This window comes from Argopecten irradians, unplaced genomic scaffold (genome assembly GCF_041381155.1).
Source record: "Argopecten irradians isolate NY unplaced genomic scaffold, Ai_NY scaffold_0026, whole genome shotgun sequence".
Lineage (NCBI taxonomy): Eukaryota > Metazoa > Mollusca > Bivalvia > Pectinida > Pectinidae > Argopecten > Argopecten irradians.
Genome location: NW_027187493.1, coordinates 100,222 through 120,186, shown reverse-complemented (window position 1 = coordinate 120,186; position 19,965 = coordinate 100,222). Strand labels below are relative to the sequence as shown.

Here is a 19,965-nt window from a genome sequence, read left to right as displayed (position 1 = left end):
ATGACCATTTTTCAGGCAGCTAATTTGGACAAATTCATGTACTTTTCGCCACCTTCTATCGAAGGGAGCGGTGGGTGGTTGCCGACGAGTCAGTTTGCGGACGCAGTTGCTCTCGCGCGGACAGGTTATTGAGGAGGTCTTGGACTTGGATGGTCATAATGTTGACCTAGTTTATTGACCATATCATCGGAAGTTTTCCCATTACCATTGTTTGTTGGAAATAACACATTATTATGGTTTGGACAGTATGGTGTTTGGTTTTTCTTTTAGACATATTCACACTCTTTCAACTTTGCTATCTCAACCCCCGAAAGCCGGGAGGCTATCCGGAATAAGAATCTCCCCCCCCTCATCCTAGCTTTAGTGACGGATATGAGGAGGATTCTTTGAGATCAAGCCGGAGGCTGAGGGGGTTGAGTTTGGTCCCTCCCTGTTACCCCACCCAGTAGCTTTCAAGTAAATGGGGTGTTTTCAGGAGATCCGCATGCAGGTAGGACTGGCTCATTTACATATAAATAGTTTTCTCTTTAAAACGAGGCAAGGTTAGTGCGCAGGAGCGGAAATGCTATCTCAACCCCCTCAGCCTCCGGCTGATCTCAAAAGAATCCTCCTCATCCGTCACTAAAGCTAGGATGAGGGGGGATTTTCCCCGAAGATAATTAAACAAAACGTACTACATGTATTTGTAGTAGTAGGCGTTTATAACTGGTCATGGTCCCGTCAATAATGTCGTTACTCGCCCGCCTGGATGAAGACAACCTTGGTCCATACGACAAGAGGCCCAAGAGGCCTTGACGGTTCACCTGAATGCTGAGTACAGACAGAAAGAGCTTTGCAAAGTTTGTTCAGATCTGTAAAAAAATTTACCGAATTAGAATCAAACTTAATAGTTGAATTATCGTATAAGAATTTTTATATATTTCTTTTTTTTAATTTGATAGTTATTGTATTTTTGTTACCGAACCTTATGCTTAAAATTCCAATTTGCTTTAACAACATTAAAACAAAACTAGAAGTCAGTCCAGTGTCAAATCCCGGTATAGCACTTCACTTGATAATATGGTTTCCTCTTTCGCATAACGAATGTGATGTCTGTGATCAGCGGGTGCAGATTTGTTAAAACACTTGAAGACAGAACCTCTTGCTCCTGCTGGTCAGGTTGTCGGATGTTTGGGCTTGTACTGTCCAGCATGCAAGAAATGCATATTCTCAAGTTTCCTTGGAACTGGTCTACTTCGGAGGCTCCAGAAATCCCGATACTCTCTAATATTGACAGCAACCACTCTGCATATGTGCGAATAAAGAAAAGTGAAATTTATTATAGATGATAACAAGTAAATGTGTGGATTAAGGAATTGATTAAGAGCGCGTCATTTAAAATATATGTATAAAATGCAGTTTACACATCAGTAAACAACAAACAATAACTAATTCATTTCTTATATTTGCATTTCGGACCGACCAATTCATTAAAATTAGTGTTCAAACTATAAAAAAACTCTTTGGTTTTTTATGTTTTACGATTGTTTGGAACAGCTGCGTCAATTGATGGAATCTAACAGCTGGCTTCAATTTGGCGGGGAATGACATTAATTTATATCTTTTTTTAATCCCATTTATTACATTTTTTTATTAAAATATTTGTATTTGCTGGATATAAAATTAAAGAATTACATTACATCATACATGCCTAAATGTTCAAGTAAGTAATCCGGTGAGTGTCATCTTTGTGCGGCAACAATGAGTTTACAAGTCGATTTCGCAGTTTATAAGGTTTATAAAGCAAAGATGAAAACAGAAATGTCTTGTTAAACTTGTGAAACAGTGGGGCCCCTTATGGGCTTGGTCGTGTTTCCCATTTGAATCCTTCAACGGAGAAATTAAACAGTCAGTACATGGCACAGGAAACGTATGTAAACAGATCTTTTGGTCCCTTCAGGCGCAAAAGCGTGTTGAATCAAAGTCATCTATGGTTAGCTCATTGAAAGTTCAGGAGTTCTTGAAGTCCCTTCTTGATCCAAGATCAGAGACATTTACAAATGATTGTGAAGCCTTTCAGTGTGCAGTGGTAAAAAACTCATCACCAACCGTAAAATTACCTGATGAGGTCAAGGAATATCTAAAAGAGAGGGTTGGAACAGATGTGGAGGCCGACTACATTAACATTTCAAAAATTGCCAGGAATGGGTTTCAGATGTACAGTAAGTCATGCCTAAGAGTGAAGAAACAGAACTCTTACACCATCAAACTTGAGAGGCCAGTTCAAATGAAAGACAAAACGTGCCAATTAGTTGAAGTTCAGAGCTATGTGATGGTTAAGTCTTCAAGAAAGGTGTTTGCAATTGGAAGAGTCATGGAATTTTCAGGCTCCATTATCCCTCGACGAATGCCGCAAATGCAGAAAATTGAGTCTGTAGGGTAAGTGTATTTGAAAAGAATATACATGTACAGTGAAAAGTTATATAAGTGTTCATAGAAAATTTGTTTATTGTATTGAAGCTGAATATTTCAAACCTAATTATAAGTCTTCTGAATCAGGAATTCAAGGTATATTATACAACGTCTGGGAGTAGTTGATAACAAATTTTCTGTTGATTTTAAGATAATGACAGCGCCTCAGGTTGTTGGGCTCTAGTCAATTTCCAATGACAGCTGTGAGCATGCAGTTGTATTTAACAGTATTTTATTCTGTATTATTTATATAAAAGCATCATATATATTGTGGCCAAATACTTGTTATCTAAGGAATGGCTGAAATGCTATAGGTCTTCGTATAATTGTTAAATGCATAAAAAAAGCATACAGTTATAAAATAAATATAAAATTACTGCTACATACAGAAATGCTGAAGTTCTGCTTTTAAAGGTTGATATTTTTTTCTCTTTCTTAGGGACAGATTGTATGCCATACCAGCAGAAAACCTTCTAGAGACAATGATGGTGGTGAAGAATAGGTCATCAGTTTATGCAGCATTGTTGCCTAACAACAATGAAAGGGATTAATAGAGCACTACAGGTCTACAACAGTTGTTGTGTATAAATGGATTTTATGGGAACACAGGAAAAACAAGAAAAAGACTTCTGGATTGTCATAATTTGCATGTTTATTTCACAATGTAACAACATATTTACTTGAAGTTGAATATCTTGGATGGAAACATGTGCATGCTTTCAAACCACAACAATAATGTAAAAGTTGACAATAATCAATTTTCACTTTAAAAAAATGAAAATTGTATATTAATATTCAGTATAGATTACTGATAATTTTGATATGTCATTTAATATATTTTCTTGCAAAAACGCAGAATTGCTGATTTTTTTTTTAAATTTCATGTCCATTAGGCAAAGTTTGGACTTAGTCATTTTATCATACATCATACAATTTTCTGAGTCCACAGCTACAGAAATGTGAAGAAATTACTCTAAGTCCAAACTTTCCATGGAATTTGTCCATTTGGTTTTGAGTTTCTGCAGTTACGTGGACATCTGTGGAAAAAATCCACAACTGTGGCTTTAATTTCTGAAAGTGTGGAAAAGATCCGTGGAAAAAATCCACATCTATGGAACATTTTTCCGAAGGTGTGGATTAATTTTATGGAAAAAGTGTGGAAATAAAGATTTGTGGAAAAGTTCCGCAGACGTTTGTGGAATTCCATGGATTCCGTAAGAATTTCCACAAAAATGTGTGGAATTCCATGGAATTCTGTGGAAAATTAACAAGCAAATCAATTTTTTGTGGAAAATCTACAGCCGGGGGGTTCTGTCCCCTGGCCGAGACGCACCAAAGTCTATGAAAGTGGTAGTTTCTGCTCCTGCGTAGCGCTCGACAAACAGGGAGTGGGACGACTGGTTCGCCCGTTGTCAGTATAATGTGACTGGGTGGGTGTGTTGCTTGGTGTCTTCGGCGGCATGCTTCAGTGATATAGCACTATAAAAAGGGCAACAGTTCCACTATACAAGAAGACAACATGAATTTACCGCAGTCTCCCAAAACATGCACCTCGCACAACATACACGCAACACACCGCATACATAGGAGGCCGTCCATACATGATCATAGCTGTTAATAGGACGTTAATTAATCAAACAAATAGACATATATATACACGATCAAACACCAATTATTGTTCAACTGAGGAATATCATTTATGCTTTGTTGGCGGTGGAGCATCTTTAACATCCTATACAAAGAAAGAAACCATCTTTTGTCTGCCTCTAAGAAGTAATGATGAAAGACGCCATCAATCTCAGATAATTTACATTATAACTTATTATCAAAACTATTTACGAAGACACAACACGTACATACCACAGTCTCAAAACACGCACCTTGTAATTCACACACGCTACACACTGGATACATGGACGCCGACCTTACATGACCCTGGCTGTTAATAGGACGTTTATCGGCTTATGGAACGAACATGTCCATTTCTATTTGGTTTTTGTGATAGATTTTACAGAGGGCAGGAGAAGAAGTGTTGGGCAACATCTTCATCTGTATGTAAATACTTTTCGAAACTCTGTCAGCATGTTAATGAACTATGTCAGCTTCACTGTTCTTACCATCTGATTTAGCTTGCATGTAAATGATGATGTTAGTTAGTTTACTGGAAAGCTAACATCATGCGACAAGATTTGCAGTCTGTGAAGACTTTTCCAATAACACTTTTCTGAATTAATGCTCTACAATTGAAGCCTTTTGCAGTCTTGGTTATTGACACCTGCGAAATTAGAGTGCCTTTGATTTGGTTTGTGCACTTTCAATGTCTGTGATTGATGATATGTCCGTTTGAGGAGTTGTTGTTAAATATATGTCGTCATACATTCGAGTAGAGCATCCCGAAGTTTTGTACGGGTTGTTGATACAAAGAGGGTCAACATGGTCACACAATGCATTGAGTTTCATTGTTCCGCTACTGTCTGCTACAAGAAAGGTTTGCTTTACGACAGTTTTTTGCCTTCGGCGGCATGCTTCAGTGATATAGCACTATAAAAAGGGCAACAGTTCCACTATACAAGAAGACACAACATGAATATACCGCAGTCTCTCAAAACACGCACCTCGCACAACAAACACGCAAGACACAGCATACCAGGGAGGCCGTCCTTACATGATCATAGCTGTTAATAGGACGTTAATTAATCAAACAAACAAACAAACAAACAAAATTAGAAGAGTACATCAGGGCTACGTCCTTGAAGTACATTTACTTTTCTGAAACATACATAGAATAACATTAAATAATCGTATGTATATTATATCGGCCGAATTACCATGCATTACCACGTGGTATAAATCAACGATTAACGCAATACTGGCTAACGATTAACGCAAAACGATCGGCAAGCTTAGACCGGAAATACCATTGTTATAATCACGGAAATGGCTTGACGGTAAATAAATTACGGATCTTGACGTTCTGAAATACAAACGAAAGTATAAGAAAAACGAGAGTATGTTAAGGATTAAAAATTCTGTATACCATATAAACATTTGCCTATGAAAATTATATGGACATACGTACACGATGAGTTCAAAGACGACACTACTCAATACGAAGTTTCCACTTTACAGGTACAAAATGTACGTTTACAAAATGAATTACATGTGCAACTCTATGTATTAAGAAAGAATGGTATTATTCTTAAGTGTCTCATTCACCCGATATTTTAAGAATAACAAATTATTACAACATCTCTTTACTGATAATAACACAATGAAGTAAAAAACGACTGTACCCGATACGAAGTTTCCACTTTACACGTACGTTTACAAATTACGTGTACAACCATATGTATTAAGAGAGAATTGCATTATTGTAAGAGTCATATTTACCCGATATTTTAAGAAATAACAAACAAATTGTTACAACAACACTTTATCTATAATATTACCGTCACAATGTCATAATTTTAGTGAAACGATCAGACCTACTTTTAATAGTATCATGGTATTGAAATGACGAATAAAAGATTTTCACTGATTTTTCATAACGGATTATATTACTAGGGTGTGCATTCATGATCATAGATATACAGTATATGTGTACATAAAGTTCATTGACTAGGCATCGATTTTAGGGTCGCACATGTACATTTACAAATGTACGTACTACATACATATACTATGTACGCCACAGCTACTGTAATAAAGATTAAACATTTGAATTAGTGTTTCGTCATTTGCGGTTCTCTCATTATATAGTTCATGCATATAATAAAGATATAAATAATGAAAATATTTCCCTTCCAGTTATCTATATTCAAATTAAGTCAATTATGTATAATCATTGATGACAACAATGATGAATATATTGATGCACATGCATACATGTGTATACTGAAGATTACTGTAAAATTTTATTGCGACAATTTGTAACCGGTGTAAGAAAGTTATTTGATCAAATTTCACATCAAGCAACTCTGCAATTTACAGTTACAAACAAATAATTATTCACACAATGTATATTCATTTCGACATATCATCGTATCATCTCAACATTTCATCGTTGCATCAACTTTGTGCATGAGTTTTTTCATGTGTTTTAGCCAAAACTATTTTATCCCATGCAAACCTTTTTTTTTATCAAATAAACGTTTACAATCTGTGTTTTAGTCCTTACCTGTCTTTTCTTACCCTGATCTTTTATCCTGATAATAATGCATGACTTTAGTTTGGCCCTAAATGACCCTAGTTGTCGATGGGCCATAAAACTCAAACAAATAAACAAACAATGGGTATAGAGTTAATCTCCCTCCCAAGAAGGTAACAAAGTAACACCTGTTGTGACCTATATACCTGTACAGGTAAAATACCCGTGCGCGTCACGCTGGGAATTGAAGTGATTCCAGGTACAAATAACAACGAACACGTGTGAGAAGTCGATTGTCCAGTTTTTATTGATATGAGCAGAAATGTATATCCTTGTCTGATTTGACACGCGTACAGTACGTGTGAAGGCTTGCAATGTAACGTACCTGCTCAGTTCGAATTCTATACACGTGTTCTACATGTAGGTATGCTCGTACATTACGGACATTCTTGTATGTGAAGAAATGCAAGCGTTTACATCTTTTTATTCCCTTTTTCCATTTTCATATAGATACAAGTACTTATTAATTGCGTTTAAAAAATATTTACATGTAGATGGCAAATCCCACCTCTTCCCGTGTTCAAACTCGTCATGTTAATGATGTTTAAACTTCACAAATTTATTTACAAATCTCCCGAGTTGCGTTCTTCGTACATTGATAATATCTAACATAACAATATTATCCAGCTTGTCTGTTATATCGTTTTTACATTTTTATTATCTGTTTTAGCTATTTTCGTGTGTAATCTTTCAATTGTCGTGGATTTTTTTCTGAAATAATGCTTTTGACATTAATGTTCTGTAAGACAGTTTCATTGATATTTGAATTGCTTTCGCAGAAATAATAATAACAGAAACATATATACATATATAATATATGCTTCTGTTAATAATGAAAAAGTGAAAATCACATTAAGTTTTGTAGTTTTGATAATTAATACATTTATTATTTATGTAAATTGACTGAATGAAATGTCATTTAAATACGAAGTATTTCAGAACGTTTTCACGGATCGGAGCGTCATGTATGCGATCTTGTTACTGTACATATTTTTATTTCAACCACATCTAACAAATATATATACAACCAAAAGATATATAAAATGCAATACAATACACTTTATTCATTTTTATTATTTCAGAAATGTTATAATGATCGCTTCTACACGAAGCGTTAAACGTAATATCTTAGGAGAAAAGTAATGAACAGTAAATCCGATCGTCTAAGCGTCTCACCGGCATTTGGTTCTATTTTTAGTGGTTAACGTTAGCGGAAGTGGATCCTGCTAACGATTAACGCAAACAATTTCTAACGCAAACGATTATAAACGCAACTAACGATTAACGATTGCTAACGTAAACGATTAACGATAAATGATTGCTTACGCTAACGGAAATAACGCAAACGAAACGCAAATTTGGGAACGTTAAACGGTTCAGGTACTGTAAGGGTACAGAGGATATAAAGCATTTTACCTTCCTAATTTCCATGTGTTTGCAATCCTTTCCAAATTCTGTGAAACGTTGTTTTTGTTCTATGTCCTGACATTTCCTCAGTCATTTCATCCCTATACCTGGTGATACAAATAACATATTATAAACCAAATTCGACATTGGCAAATTATTGTAAAAGAATAAAAATCAAGAAGTTACACTTTTATAGTCTAAAAAAGTGCAAATCACATTTTTAGCTCACCTGGTCCGAAGGACCGAGGTGAGCTTATGGGATACCGCAGCGTCGGCGTCCGTCAACAATCGACTTCTTCTCCATAACCACTGGTCGGATTTCAACAAAATTTGACTGGTAGCATCCTTATGGGCTACTAACTGAAAATTGTACAAATGATGGAGCTGATCCCCGGGGGCCCGAGGGGCGGGGCAAAAAGGGGTCAATTTGGCTATTTCCATATGAACGACTTCTTCTCTGAAACCAAGCATGGGATAGCACCCATAATGCAATCGTAGCATCCTTATAGGGTGGGGATTCAAAATTGTACAAATGATGGGGCTGACCCCCGGGGGGCCTGAGGGGCGGGGTCAAAAGGGGTCAATTTGGCTATTTCCATATAAACGACTTCTTCTCTGAAACCAAGCATGGGATAGCACCCATAATGCAATGGTAGCATCCTTATAGTGTGGGGATTCAAAATTGTACAAATGAGGGGCGGGGTCAAAAGGGGCCATTTTGGCTATTTCCATATAAACGACTTCTTCTCTGAAACTAAGCATGGTATAGCACCCATAATTCAATGGTAGCATCGTTATAGGGTGGGGATTCAAAATTGTGCAAATGATAGGGCTGACCCTCGGGGGCTGAGGGGCGGGGTCAAAAGTGGTCAATTTCCATATAAATGACTGCAACTTAACATGGGATTACGCTCATAATGCAATGGTTACATCCTTGTATCAACTCAACATTTCATCGTTTCATCAACATTGTGCATGAGTTTTCCTCCATGTGTTTTAGCCAAATTTATTTTATCCCATGCAAACCTCCTTTTTATTTTATCAAATTAACGTTTACAATCTGTGTTTTAGTCCTTACTTGCTTTTTCTTACCCTGAACTTTTATCCTGATATTAATGCATGACTTGTAGTTTGGCCCTAAATGACCTTAGTTGTCGATGGGGCCGTAAAACTCAAACAAACAAACAAACAAACAAACATCCTTATATGGTTTTGATTCAAAATTTTGCAAATGATAGGGCTGACCCCCCGGGGGCCTGAAGGGTGGGGTCAAAAGGGGTTAATTTAGCTATTTCCATATAAACGACTTCTTCTCTGCAACTAAGAATGGAAGAGCACTTATTCTCTGCAACTAAGAATGGAAGAGCACTTATAATGCAATGGTAGCATCCTTGTAGGGTTGGGATTTGAAATTGTACAAATGATAGGGCTGACCCCCGGGGCCTTGGACGGCAATAGATGCGAGGTCAAAAAGGTCAATTAGGCTACTACTTTCATATAAATTACTTTGTCTCTGAACCTATGTATTGGATAGCATATTTGTATGGTATCAATAGCATCATTGTATGGTTGTGATTCAAAATTAAACTTTGGGGGTCAATTTTGCTTATTTTTCCAATTGTCAGAGACTCAGAGTCTTGTGATAATTACTAACAAAAAACCAGGTGAGCGATACAGGCCCTCTGGGCCTCTTGTTGACATACGTTGTGATGTCAGCCAGTTCATTGTTTTGCTCAAAAGTACGTCTAACATATTAATTATGACAAAAATAAATGTAAAGGAGAGAACAGGAACTAATCGTATTAATATTACAAAGATTCACATTTATACTGTAGAGTGGCTCCATGTCAATGCCTACCTCTCAAATAGCAAGTTCTGTTTAGTTGCATAAGGAAGTTCAATAATTATCTTATCTGGCATTTTTTTACCACTGTAGTTTGCATAGTCCTGAGGAACCAAACATAAAAAATAAGTAGCACATTAGCTATTAAAAGATTAGGTACTCAAGTTTTTATCTGCACGGGATAAATGAAACATATAGATAATTTGTTGTATTAAATTATCAGTTCAATCACGTCCAGTCTTTTCAAAATATCTCGCCTTCAGCTATGCCTGGCTTCCATTCGCAGAAGTGGATTTCTTCGTTCTTGCTGGTACTAACACATAACTGGCATTCGAACGCTTTTTGCATCTGTAGTACATACTTTTGCTAAGCCCATAAATTATAAAGCAATCAAAACATGTTCTATAAAAGCGAGAACCAAACATTGCTACAAGATAGGATTTACCTGAAATATGTTTTGAATCGTGAATTTTGTCGGATCCATTCTTACCTTTCTTTGCAAGTCTTGCTCGATAATTTTGAGCGTGATGTTTTTATGTCGATCAAGGCAGTACCAACAAGGCATTTCTCCACACATTCATAAGCATGTTTGCTGCATAATTTTGAACGTGATGATTTTATGTCGGTCAAGGCAGTACCAACAAGGCATTTCTCCACACATTCATAAGCATGTTTGCTGCATAATTTTGAGCGTGATGATTTTATGTCGGTCAAGGCAGTACCAACAAGGCATTTCTCCACACATTCATAAGCATGTTTGAGTACACTTGATGCCTGTCGAATTTTCTTCCTCCGTAAAATTTCTAAAACGATAATAATATTTAAAATTATTTAAATATATCAATAATTTGCTATCGCAAAATTGGTCGTACACATTTTTATTTGTTTCCCTTAATCAAAGACCTTTTATGTGATGAGAGATAAAAACGAGTTTGAAACAATGAGTGAACACGTTTCCGTGTATGTAATACACTGCTACATTTACAATATCAACATTGATGTGTAATGTTTTCAAGAAAATATCAATAACGTTATTCTACAACGTAACTTCTAAAATACATGGACGTGGATAGGTCTCCATGAAAGCTGGGTCCACGTCCCGAGACTGGGTGCACTGGTCTCTTGCGGATGCACACCACTTTTGGGGGTGTGATGTGCGTCCGGGTAATATCGGTGTAGCTGAAGGCTTTCACTGTAGCTCCAATTTGAGCTAACCTGTTTGCCGTGGGTTGCATCTCGTATCCGGGGGAAGAAGGTCCTGGTGGTTGAATAGTTTTTGCTCTTTTTTCTTCCTCTTTTTACTGCTACATTCTACTTTTTCAGACTCCGGTTAGACGAGAGTTAATATGGGCCCTGTATTATCAATCGGCTGGTCATGTCGAGCCCTTGGTGCGTAGATTTCCAAGAAGGCGGTGGCTTAGGGTCAATCGTGAGTTTAATTTGGATTGTTTTGTTTCTGATCGATCTTGCGGGTGCACTTACACCGGACTAATATTTATTATTAATCTCGTGAGCGTGCTGTCGCAAGCTTGATTGAGTATACTACCTGTGTATCCCTGACACTTTGACATTGGATATCCATGTCATCATGAGTGTCCCCCTGTTGGGCTCCGAGGTGGGTGGGGGCACAGCTAGCGAATAGTAATAACTCTGAAAGATCGCTTCCAAATACAAATCAAAAATGAACTACAACCAAAATCCCCCCCCCCCCCCAAAAAAAAAAAAAAAAAAACAAAAAAAAAAACGGTACATCAAACACATTCCCCCAGTTTCTGTTGTGTTCACTACACAGAGTGTCAAGACCACTGCAGGTTTATCGCCTCTTTTATTACGAAAGGGCATAAAAGGCATCGCTGGCGATGTTAAATCGGTCAAGCCTTTGGGATTGGAGGTTTTCTGCAAGCAATAAGCGGAGAACCTCCTTGGAACCAACAGTTTTGCCGGCCTCAGTGTGTGTGTACTCGTCATTGAATTGTAGCAAGGGGGTAATAAGGTTACCGGTCTTACGTGATGGCAATGAGGCCTGAAATGTAGAAGTTCTGTACGTTTTGTTGTATGTTCTGTTGTTCAGAGATGAAAATATAACACATGTTTCTCCTGGCATTACACTGCATCAGGTATTTCCAAATCCGTTGAGTCTGTAAGTGATGAATGTTGATGTGTTGACGTGGTGTGTTGATGTTCATGTCTTCGAGTACAGAGATATATAATATAAAATGTGCGTGAAATAACACGTCACAATCTCTGTACTCTGACATAGCCTGGCATAGTCCTAATTACGATAAAAACCTGGTGAGGAATCACTTCAGGGGGGACTATCCAGAAGATGTAAAACACGTTTGAAGTGTTGGTATTGATGTAGAAAAAGGTTTCTTCCATGAATATGTGTAATCAATGTTGAAAATTTAGTAAAATGTTGAAAAAGTTTCTTCGATGAAGATGTAGAAGTAAAGTTGAAACTTGTGGTATAACACGTTCAACAAAAGTTTCTTCAATGAAGATATATATAAATAGGGAACTCGATGATATTACATGAAGACGGCATGCATAAACAAGTCGATAAACAATGTAGACATAAGTCATTGTCATAAGCAATAACTGCTCCACTTCTATTACTGGAGGTGGCATTAAAGGTGACAGGCGTGGATATAATGTTGAATTGAGGTTCTGGTATTTGTAGCGGGGTGGTATGAGGACTTCCGTTGTGTTGGATGAAAATGGTATTTTGATCGGACTGTTGCTTCCTTGCTTACATACACCGTATTTACATTTTTAGCAGATTTAACATTCTTTTTGGCGAGGATCACCTCGCCATTGTGATCGTGGTTGCAAAATTCTCTTTCAGTCAATTTCCTCAATATGATTGGCTTAGAACTTGCTCGCAGATACTAGCGCTCCTAACGGCAGTGTATTCAACAACTTTGATTTTACCGGGAATTTTAAATAGCAAATTTTGAATATGAAAGTTACTGAAATAAGCGTATCTGTAATGTTGAAATAGGAGAAGTAGATAACTGCTTTCATATCCTTACCATATACACTATCCAAATGATCTTAGGTTGGAAAATTTTCACTTGAATTGTTTACAATGTATCTAGACTTTTCGTCCCGAAAATGCTTCGCTTCGCCCCACGCGTTTTGTCCCTACTAGTGACAATTATCTCGCAACGGAAAAAATGAAATCAATGTTTCACCTCAAACATCAAAATTTTTACAATAATTATTTTTTGTAATTTGAATCATATTAGTTCGGGAGCAAATAAATCTCAGGACGAAATGGAGATTTGTTTATCACGGCTGCGTTATGCCACATGTACGTGTAAATCCACAATGGAAGAAAGACAACTCTCAGAAAATTTAGGATAAACTTTGTAAACTGATCAAATAGCGCGTGAGAGACGATGAACATTTTCTAAATGTCCAAGCTGGCGTAATCTTCCAACTTACGGCAGTTAATAAGGTATGAATATTTACCACATCCATAATTATCGATAATTTTATAAGCACATGTATACATTATCAGATTATATATATAATTAAAGCACGTATAGAGGTTGTCACTAAAAACATTTTAGCCACTGTCATCACATGTAGGCCTACAGGAGCTTGACGTTCTGATAATATATATAACGTATTCAGTAAACTACGTAATTAACGAAGTATTTTTGGTCCGAATGACAAAAATCATACATAAAATGTTCGTATAACTCGAAGTGAGATTTTTTTGGACTACTTCATTTGTAGATCGATGAAAATGCCGATTTCTTTTTCATAATTCTTCCGTAGAACGGCACTTAAAAAGCTGTTTCAATCTACAACAAACGTGGAGAAAACGGTTAAATGTTTAGCAATTATCCTGAGTTATATTTTATCAACAATCATCAGAGATTAGTAATTAAAACTTACATAAACATACTCCCGAATTCTCACTTGCATTGTGTGATCACTCGAGCGGAACTAATCTCTACCACCTGGCACAGTCTTACAAAGGGGTGTTCTCTTAACGCCAACATATTTATCAACAACAGGTAGGTGTTGTTTTAGGAAACAATAGGAAGGCAATTATATACTGTTTCATATAAGCTGTCTTTATTTTCACCTGTAAAGTCACTTGAGATTTACCTGTATTTCAATCAGTATCATAGGTAACATTGGTGGGTTTTGGATAAAAATTCCTTCAATATATTCCGTATTATATACAACGTAAATTATTAATCAAAGATAATCAGTGCTTTAATATGCTAAGAATTAATATGGAGCTACATGTGGATTATTAAGAACGATGCATTTTGAGTTCCAGGTGAAATATTTTTTTACAAATCATATCTCAATTTTATCAGAAAAACAGGTTTCTTGATCAGTGTATATTCTAATGTAACAGTATTCTGTTTTGACATAGGAGTTCCAGTAGGGCTACATTCTTAGCCAACTTTCATTTCTTGTGACCGTGCATAGTTGCGCATGATTTCTCTTATCGCATAGACGTACACCGTGAAGTATTTGGTTAGAAAATGAGTGGAGAAAAACAATATCACAAAAGTTTAAATTAATATTGTCGGAAATTTTGACCTGTTGATTATAGTTTAAGTTGGTAATCTATTGAAGCCGACACAAACACACATTATGATGTTTTATAAACATTGGTAATGATATATCATTGGGGTTTAATGCTCTATATGTAATTTTGATACAAAATATTTTTAGAAGTCACTTAATAATGTAAAAATACTAAATGAAATGAGATTGAAGACTGTTACTTAGGGTCTTAACCATGTTCATTTTAATACACATTATAGATGTTAATGTTGCAATACTGGCAAAATTATTTCAAGTCCATATGTTGAAGGTCTTGTAATTCTCAAAATGTTGCAAACTTTTAGTGCTCAGAATACCGAATTAACAGTTTTCTAATTTTATCTGTTTAAAGATTATAGTACATATACCAATTTGTATCTAGTAACAATGTTTGACCGAAATTCAACCATAGGAAAGAAATTTATATGTTATTTCTAACATGCACAAAAATATATAATTTTACTGCGCTGTTAACGGACAACAGTTTAATTATTGGGTGTTCTTTTGCTATAATGATATACAAATGTATATGTACATTTACATTATAATGTAACATCACGCTGGTCTAGAAATACCATCTTAGGATAAGAAAGCAGGAAAATTATATAATTATGATAAATGATGCATCCTAATGCAACTTTCAAAATATATTGTATGTGCTGTTAACTTAAAAAGGTCAGTCAAGTACAAGTAAAATTTGGAAATCATATTTGACATAAATTCACTTACTCTTTGGTAGGTTATTAACGCAGATGGTACATGTACTATATATGTATATAAGGTCACTTAACAGACATATATGGAAGACCTTGTGGAAATATATCACTTTTCAACAGGCAAAAGGCTTATATTATTTCAAACTTTTAATCAAATTAGTGTTACACTAAGTTAAAACTGGATAATTCCTTTTTGGATTTTTTCTTTGATATTACTGAATGGTAAAGTTACTTCCATGTGAAATAAGTTTCAAAGAATTTTGCTTGATTTTAGTATCAATCTATTGAAAATCTAATGAGATTTATACCAGAGATTTTAGATATATCAAGGAAATCTTTAAAATTCTTGAAATAAAATCATTGTGAATTTAATTTAATTTCATTCATAGATTCTATTGTTATATTTTCATAGATATTAACAGAAACATATATTATGTATATATGTATCTGATATTAAATATGAACACTTATTGAAATGAAAATTAATCAATATACACTTAGATAAGTATCAACACAGGTAACTTGTACAGGTAAATTTACCTGTGGCATTGGGTCTGCCTTTAGGAAAAAGACTATAACCACTGTCACAACAAACTACCCTACAGCTAAATCCAAAATGTTGGCGTTCAGAGATACACCCCTTACAAATGCAATCACACAAAAGCCTACACGATCACTGTTTTTAGTGCGATTACATCTTTGAGTATGAACAATACTAGTTCTTTGAACTTTTTACTCGGCAAAATAAACTTATCACCGTGCCCATGCACACATGCATATGCATATACTTATACTTCTGTGTGCACATTATCAGATACATTATATGACAACTGCTGTATTACAATCAATTTATGAGGGACAAAACTCCAAAGAACAGGAGGACTAAAGAACAACAGAAAATAAATTTCAATAATATTTACTCTAAACTGGTATTGTGATTTATAAAAAAAAAAAATTAATTATATGATATTAGCCTTTTCGGTAATTACTCTGTTAATACATTTATTGTTTTCTTATGTTTTACAGAATGTCTACATGCAAATATCATTTCAATTGGAACCAGTCCAGGAGAAAAAATGTGTGAACAAAATGAAAGAAATCATTTTCAACTGTGGTAGCTTAATACTGTAATAGTTTTTGATATGAAAATAATTACTATCATCATATTCAAATTCCATATATATAATACATTTAATGTTGTAAACATTTTTGATCCAAATAATTACCATCATCATCTTCATTCCATATATACAATACACATTAGTGTTGTGATTTGTGAATTTTACTTTAATATGCATATACTTGGTATTTGTTTATTTTCTATGACATCTACATGCTTGAAATAAAAAGAATAAATAAAACATTAAATTTATAACACAATATGACATTAGTTGTTAATATTTTTAGAAAACATATTAAGATTATTGTTAATAATACACTAATCATCATCTTCGGCATACTTTATTCAAAATAAATTAGATATTAATTTGAATAACACAGGTTGTCTTATGTTTTCCCTCCTTGACTATCAATCTTCTCTGATCACTCAGAAAATGGTGATTTTACCTTTTTCGGTCGCCACATGAACTGCCTTAAATCAATTATATCCAATGCAATGAGACAACTGCATTTATTATAACGCTGTAAGGCAATTCTGCAAGATCAGCTTACATTGTTAATTTACATTGAACATATACATGCACAGTATGGTACCTTATTTATATCTCCTTTCCTATTTTCAATATACCTTGATGACTTGGAATCTTATCTGGCGGAAAAAGAATGTTAATTGTCTGACAACTATTGACAAATTATTTACAGATAATATTGAAATGTATCCCAAACTTTTATCATTTTTTTATGCCGATGACACTGTTCTACAACAAATGTTAAACGGATTTGAATAATATTGCATTACATTATTGCATTACATGGAAATTATAATCTAATATATCAGAAAGATAAAAGTTGTAATATTCTCAAAACGTAAATTGGCCCAACAACACCAGTTTACGTTATGGGATATAGAATTATTTTGATAAGTTTGTTTGTTTGTTTGATTTATTAACGTCCTATTAACAGCTAAGGTCATGTAAGGACGGCCTCCCATGTATGCGGTGTGTTGCGTGTATGTTGTGCGGGGTGAGTGTACTGGGAGACTGCGGTATGTTCGTGTTGTGTCTTCTTGTAATTTTGATAAGAAGGGTATACATATCTATGTATATTTTTTAACATTAATGGTAGCGTTTTTAAAGAAAAGGAAAAAACTGCTGAACAAACAATTAAATCAGTGTCTACTATTTTTAAGAAACAAAGGAATGTATCCCTTCCTGTTGATTTTAAACTGAAAATATTTTAGTCACTTGTAATGCCAGTTTTATTATACTCATCAGAAGTATGGGGATTTGAAAATATAAATATTGTAGAAAAAATCATTTGTAATTTCCTCAAGTTAAAAAAGTGTATAAAACAATTCATGGTTTATGGCGAGCTAACAAGATACCCAATTGATATTGGAATAAAATGTAGAATGATTACTTTTTGGCATAATGTATACTTAACATGAAAATAGACCAGACGTTTTTAGCTCGCCTATTCGAAGAATAGGGGGAGCTAATGTTGTCACCCCGGCGTCGGCGTCAGCGTCAGCGTTGGCGTCCCATTTCACGTTAAAGTTTTTGAGCAAGCTTCTGTTTCGTCAATTGTTTAAGCTTAAGTCATCATAAATGTTTATGATTTTATTTTCCTAATGTGTATGGATGCTGAACGTGATAATACAACCAATTTGGGGCCCTTTAGGGGTTTTTTTAGTCTGTTAATTTGTCATATTTCCATGTTTAAATAGTAAATACTTGAACAACAACTTCTTCTGAATAGGCGAGCTTTGCTGTTCTCCGACAGCTCTTGTTTAAATGGCTGTAAGATGTTTAAGATATTTTATCAGAGCTAGTTTAAATCATGTTTGGATATATCAATCAACTTGCTGTTTTACAAAAGACTAATTACAAAAACTTGTTAAAAGTAGACCAATTGACCAGTTTATTCAGAAATGGTATGACTATATTGATAAGTCTTCTTGAGGACTGACATATTCTATATTTAAGACATTTTGGCATTTAAAAAAAAACCCTCTTGTCTGTCTCTGCTGCAAAACAATACTTGTTAACTGATACTTTGGTCCCAGGAACTTAATGAGAATAGCAATTCAGAATGGATATTTTAATTGACATCAAATTAACAAGGAAAAGGTTAAAGATGCTATAAAGTCATTTGGCATATAACACCATAGGAAATATTAGAATGGGCTCCTAAGAGTTTAGTATATGTTTCTTATTTAACACCTTGGTGTCCAAGGAATCCTCAAAAGTCCAAACTGGAAGAAACACTAGCAAACTTTATTTCTTATTGTCCAAAAAAATGTTGACTTTAGAAATATATCCTCCAATCATTGAGACCGAGCCATTTAGTACTTTCAGTACTTTGATTCTCGAATTGCTCGTCCTTTGACAGAGATTATGCCTGTTCCAGAAACCTGGTAAATGAGAAGGTTTATTTATTATTTAATATGTTATTAATTTATTATATTAATTGGTAAGCAGGTAAGCCGTATATTTATATAATGTGTCTGTAAACCAACGTCGATTTGGTGAATCATGCTAGTAACCTACTGATCGTGAGGATAACATTTTGAACAGTTCAAGCCATGTCATGTTTTCAAATTCACTGTTCACGATTCATATGATTTTCCATATTTATCTAACAGTTAACGGGTCTAAATATTACTTTAATATTATCGTACCTAGCCTAGTGCATAACGTGACGTCAGATTCATAAGTACAGCTGTATATTGTGCAAGATCAGTGACATAGATAATTTAGTGTTTATTTATCTGTCTCTGATGCTACTGTCTTCTTTTATTCTGTACACGTGATAATTGTAATTTTAATTGATGCTTATGTGTATGATGATTAATGCACTGTGACATAGTGTGTTTTGTTTTTATTTCACACTATAGTACTGTTTATATTAGTGTTTAACAGAAGTGAGTGTAGCCTAGTATTTTTCAAGAAATATCTGGATACTTATGGTGATTTTTTATCTGTAGGTGAATCTCATTCAGACCCTAGGCAGGGGATTTTTGACCCCAGGTGTTTTCATACAAAGATACAGACCTACAGAAATTGAAAGTTGATTTGGACCGCTACACAAGATCAACAAAGCGAACTAAGGAGAAAGTTGAAAAAGTAATACGGGATGATGCTGTAGCTGGGCTGTTAGATCTAAGCACATCAACACAGCCTGATCATACTGATGTATAATCCCTTCAACAGGATCTGCCCTCATGATGAACTTGCAAAGAAAGCAGAGTGTCTCTCGGCAGAAAATCTGAATCTTATTAAAGAGCTTTCTGAAGCACGAGTACAGAATCAGCAAGTATCAGATGAACTTAATGCTGTTAAGAAAGATTTAGAAAATGTAAATGCTTAGTACAGTTCGGAGACATTCGGCGAGTATATGATTAGAGGAAATGTCACAAAAAACTACCTTTTATACCGGACTCCACTGTTTTATTTTGTTTGAGTACTTTGATTACATTTGTGTGAACATTTGCAATACAAAAATAACGAAACTATACATAAACAAATGATAACTATTACTGAAACAATTGGAATAATGTATTGCTGTATACACGAAAAATTACTATCAACAGGTTCTATAGATGAGAGTTCGGAAATAAATGATGTCATTGATAGTTTGTCCATATG

General features: G+C 34.9%; 1 protein-coding gene across 1 annotated transcript; it reads left to right on the top strand.

Moving 5' to 3' along the window:
• Nucleotides 1-1,865: 1,865 nt before the first annotated feature.
• LOC138311462 (uncharacterized) lies at nucleotides 1,866-3,340 on the top strand. The gene is made up of 2 exons (XM_069252807.1): nucleotides 1,866-2,418; nucleotides 2,891-3,340. The coding sequence occupies exons 1-2, from the start codon at nucleotides 1,970-1,972 to the stop codon at nucleotides 3,000-3,002; spliced, it is 561 nt and encodes a 186-aa protein (XP_069108908.1). The 5' UTR covers nucleotides 1,866-1,969; the 3' UTR covers nucleotides 3,003-3,340.
• Nucleotides 3,341-19,965: the final 16,625 nt, after the last annotated feature.

Coding starts and splice junctions, on each gene's coding strand:
- LOC138311462 (XM_069252807.1), top strand. CDS start 1,970: ATGGTTAGCTCATTGAAAGTTCAGGAGTTCTTGAAGTCCCTTCTTGAT. Junction 2,419..2,890: donor CAGAAAATTGAGTCTGTAGG/GTAAGTGTATTT, acceptor TCTCTTTCTTAG/GGACAGATTGTATGCCATAC.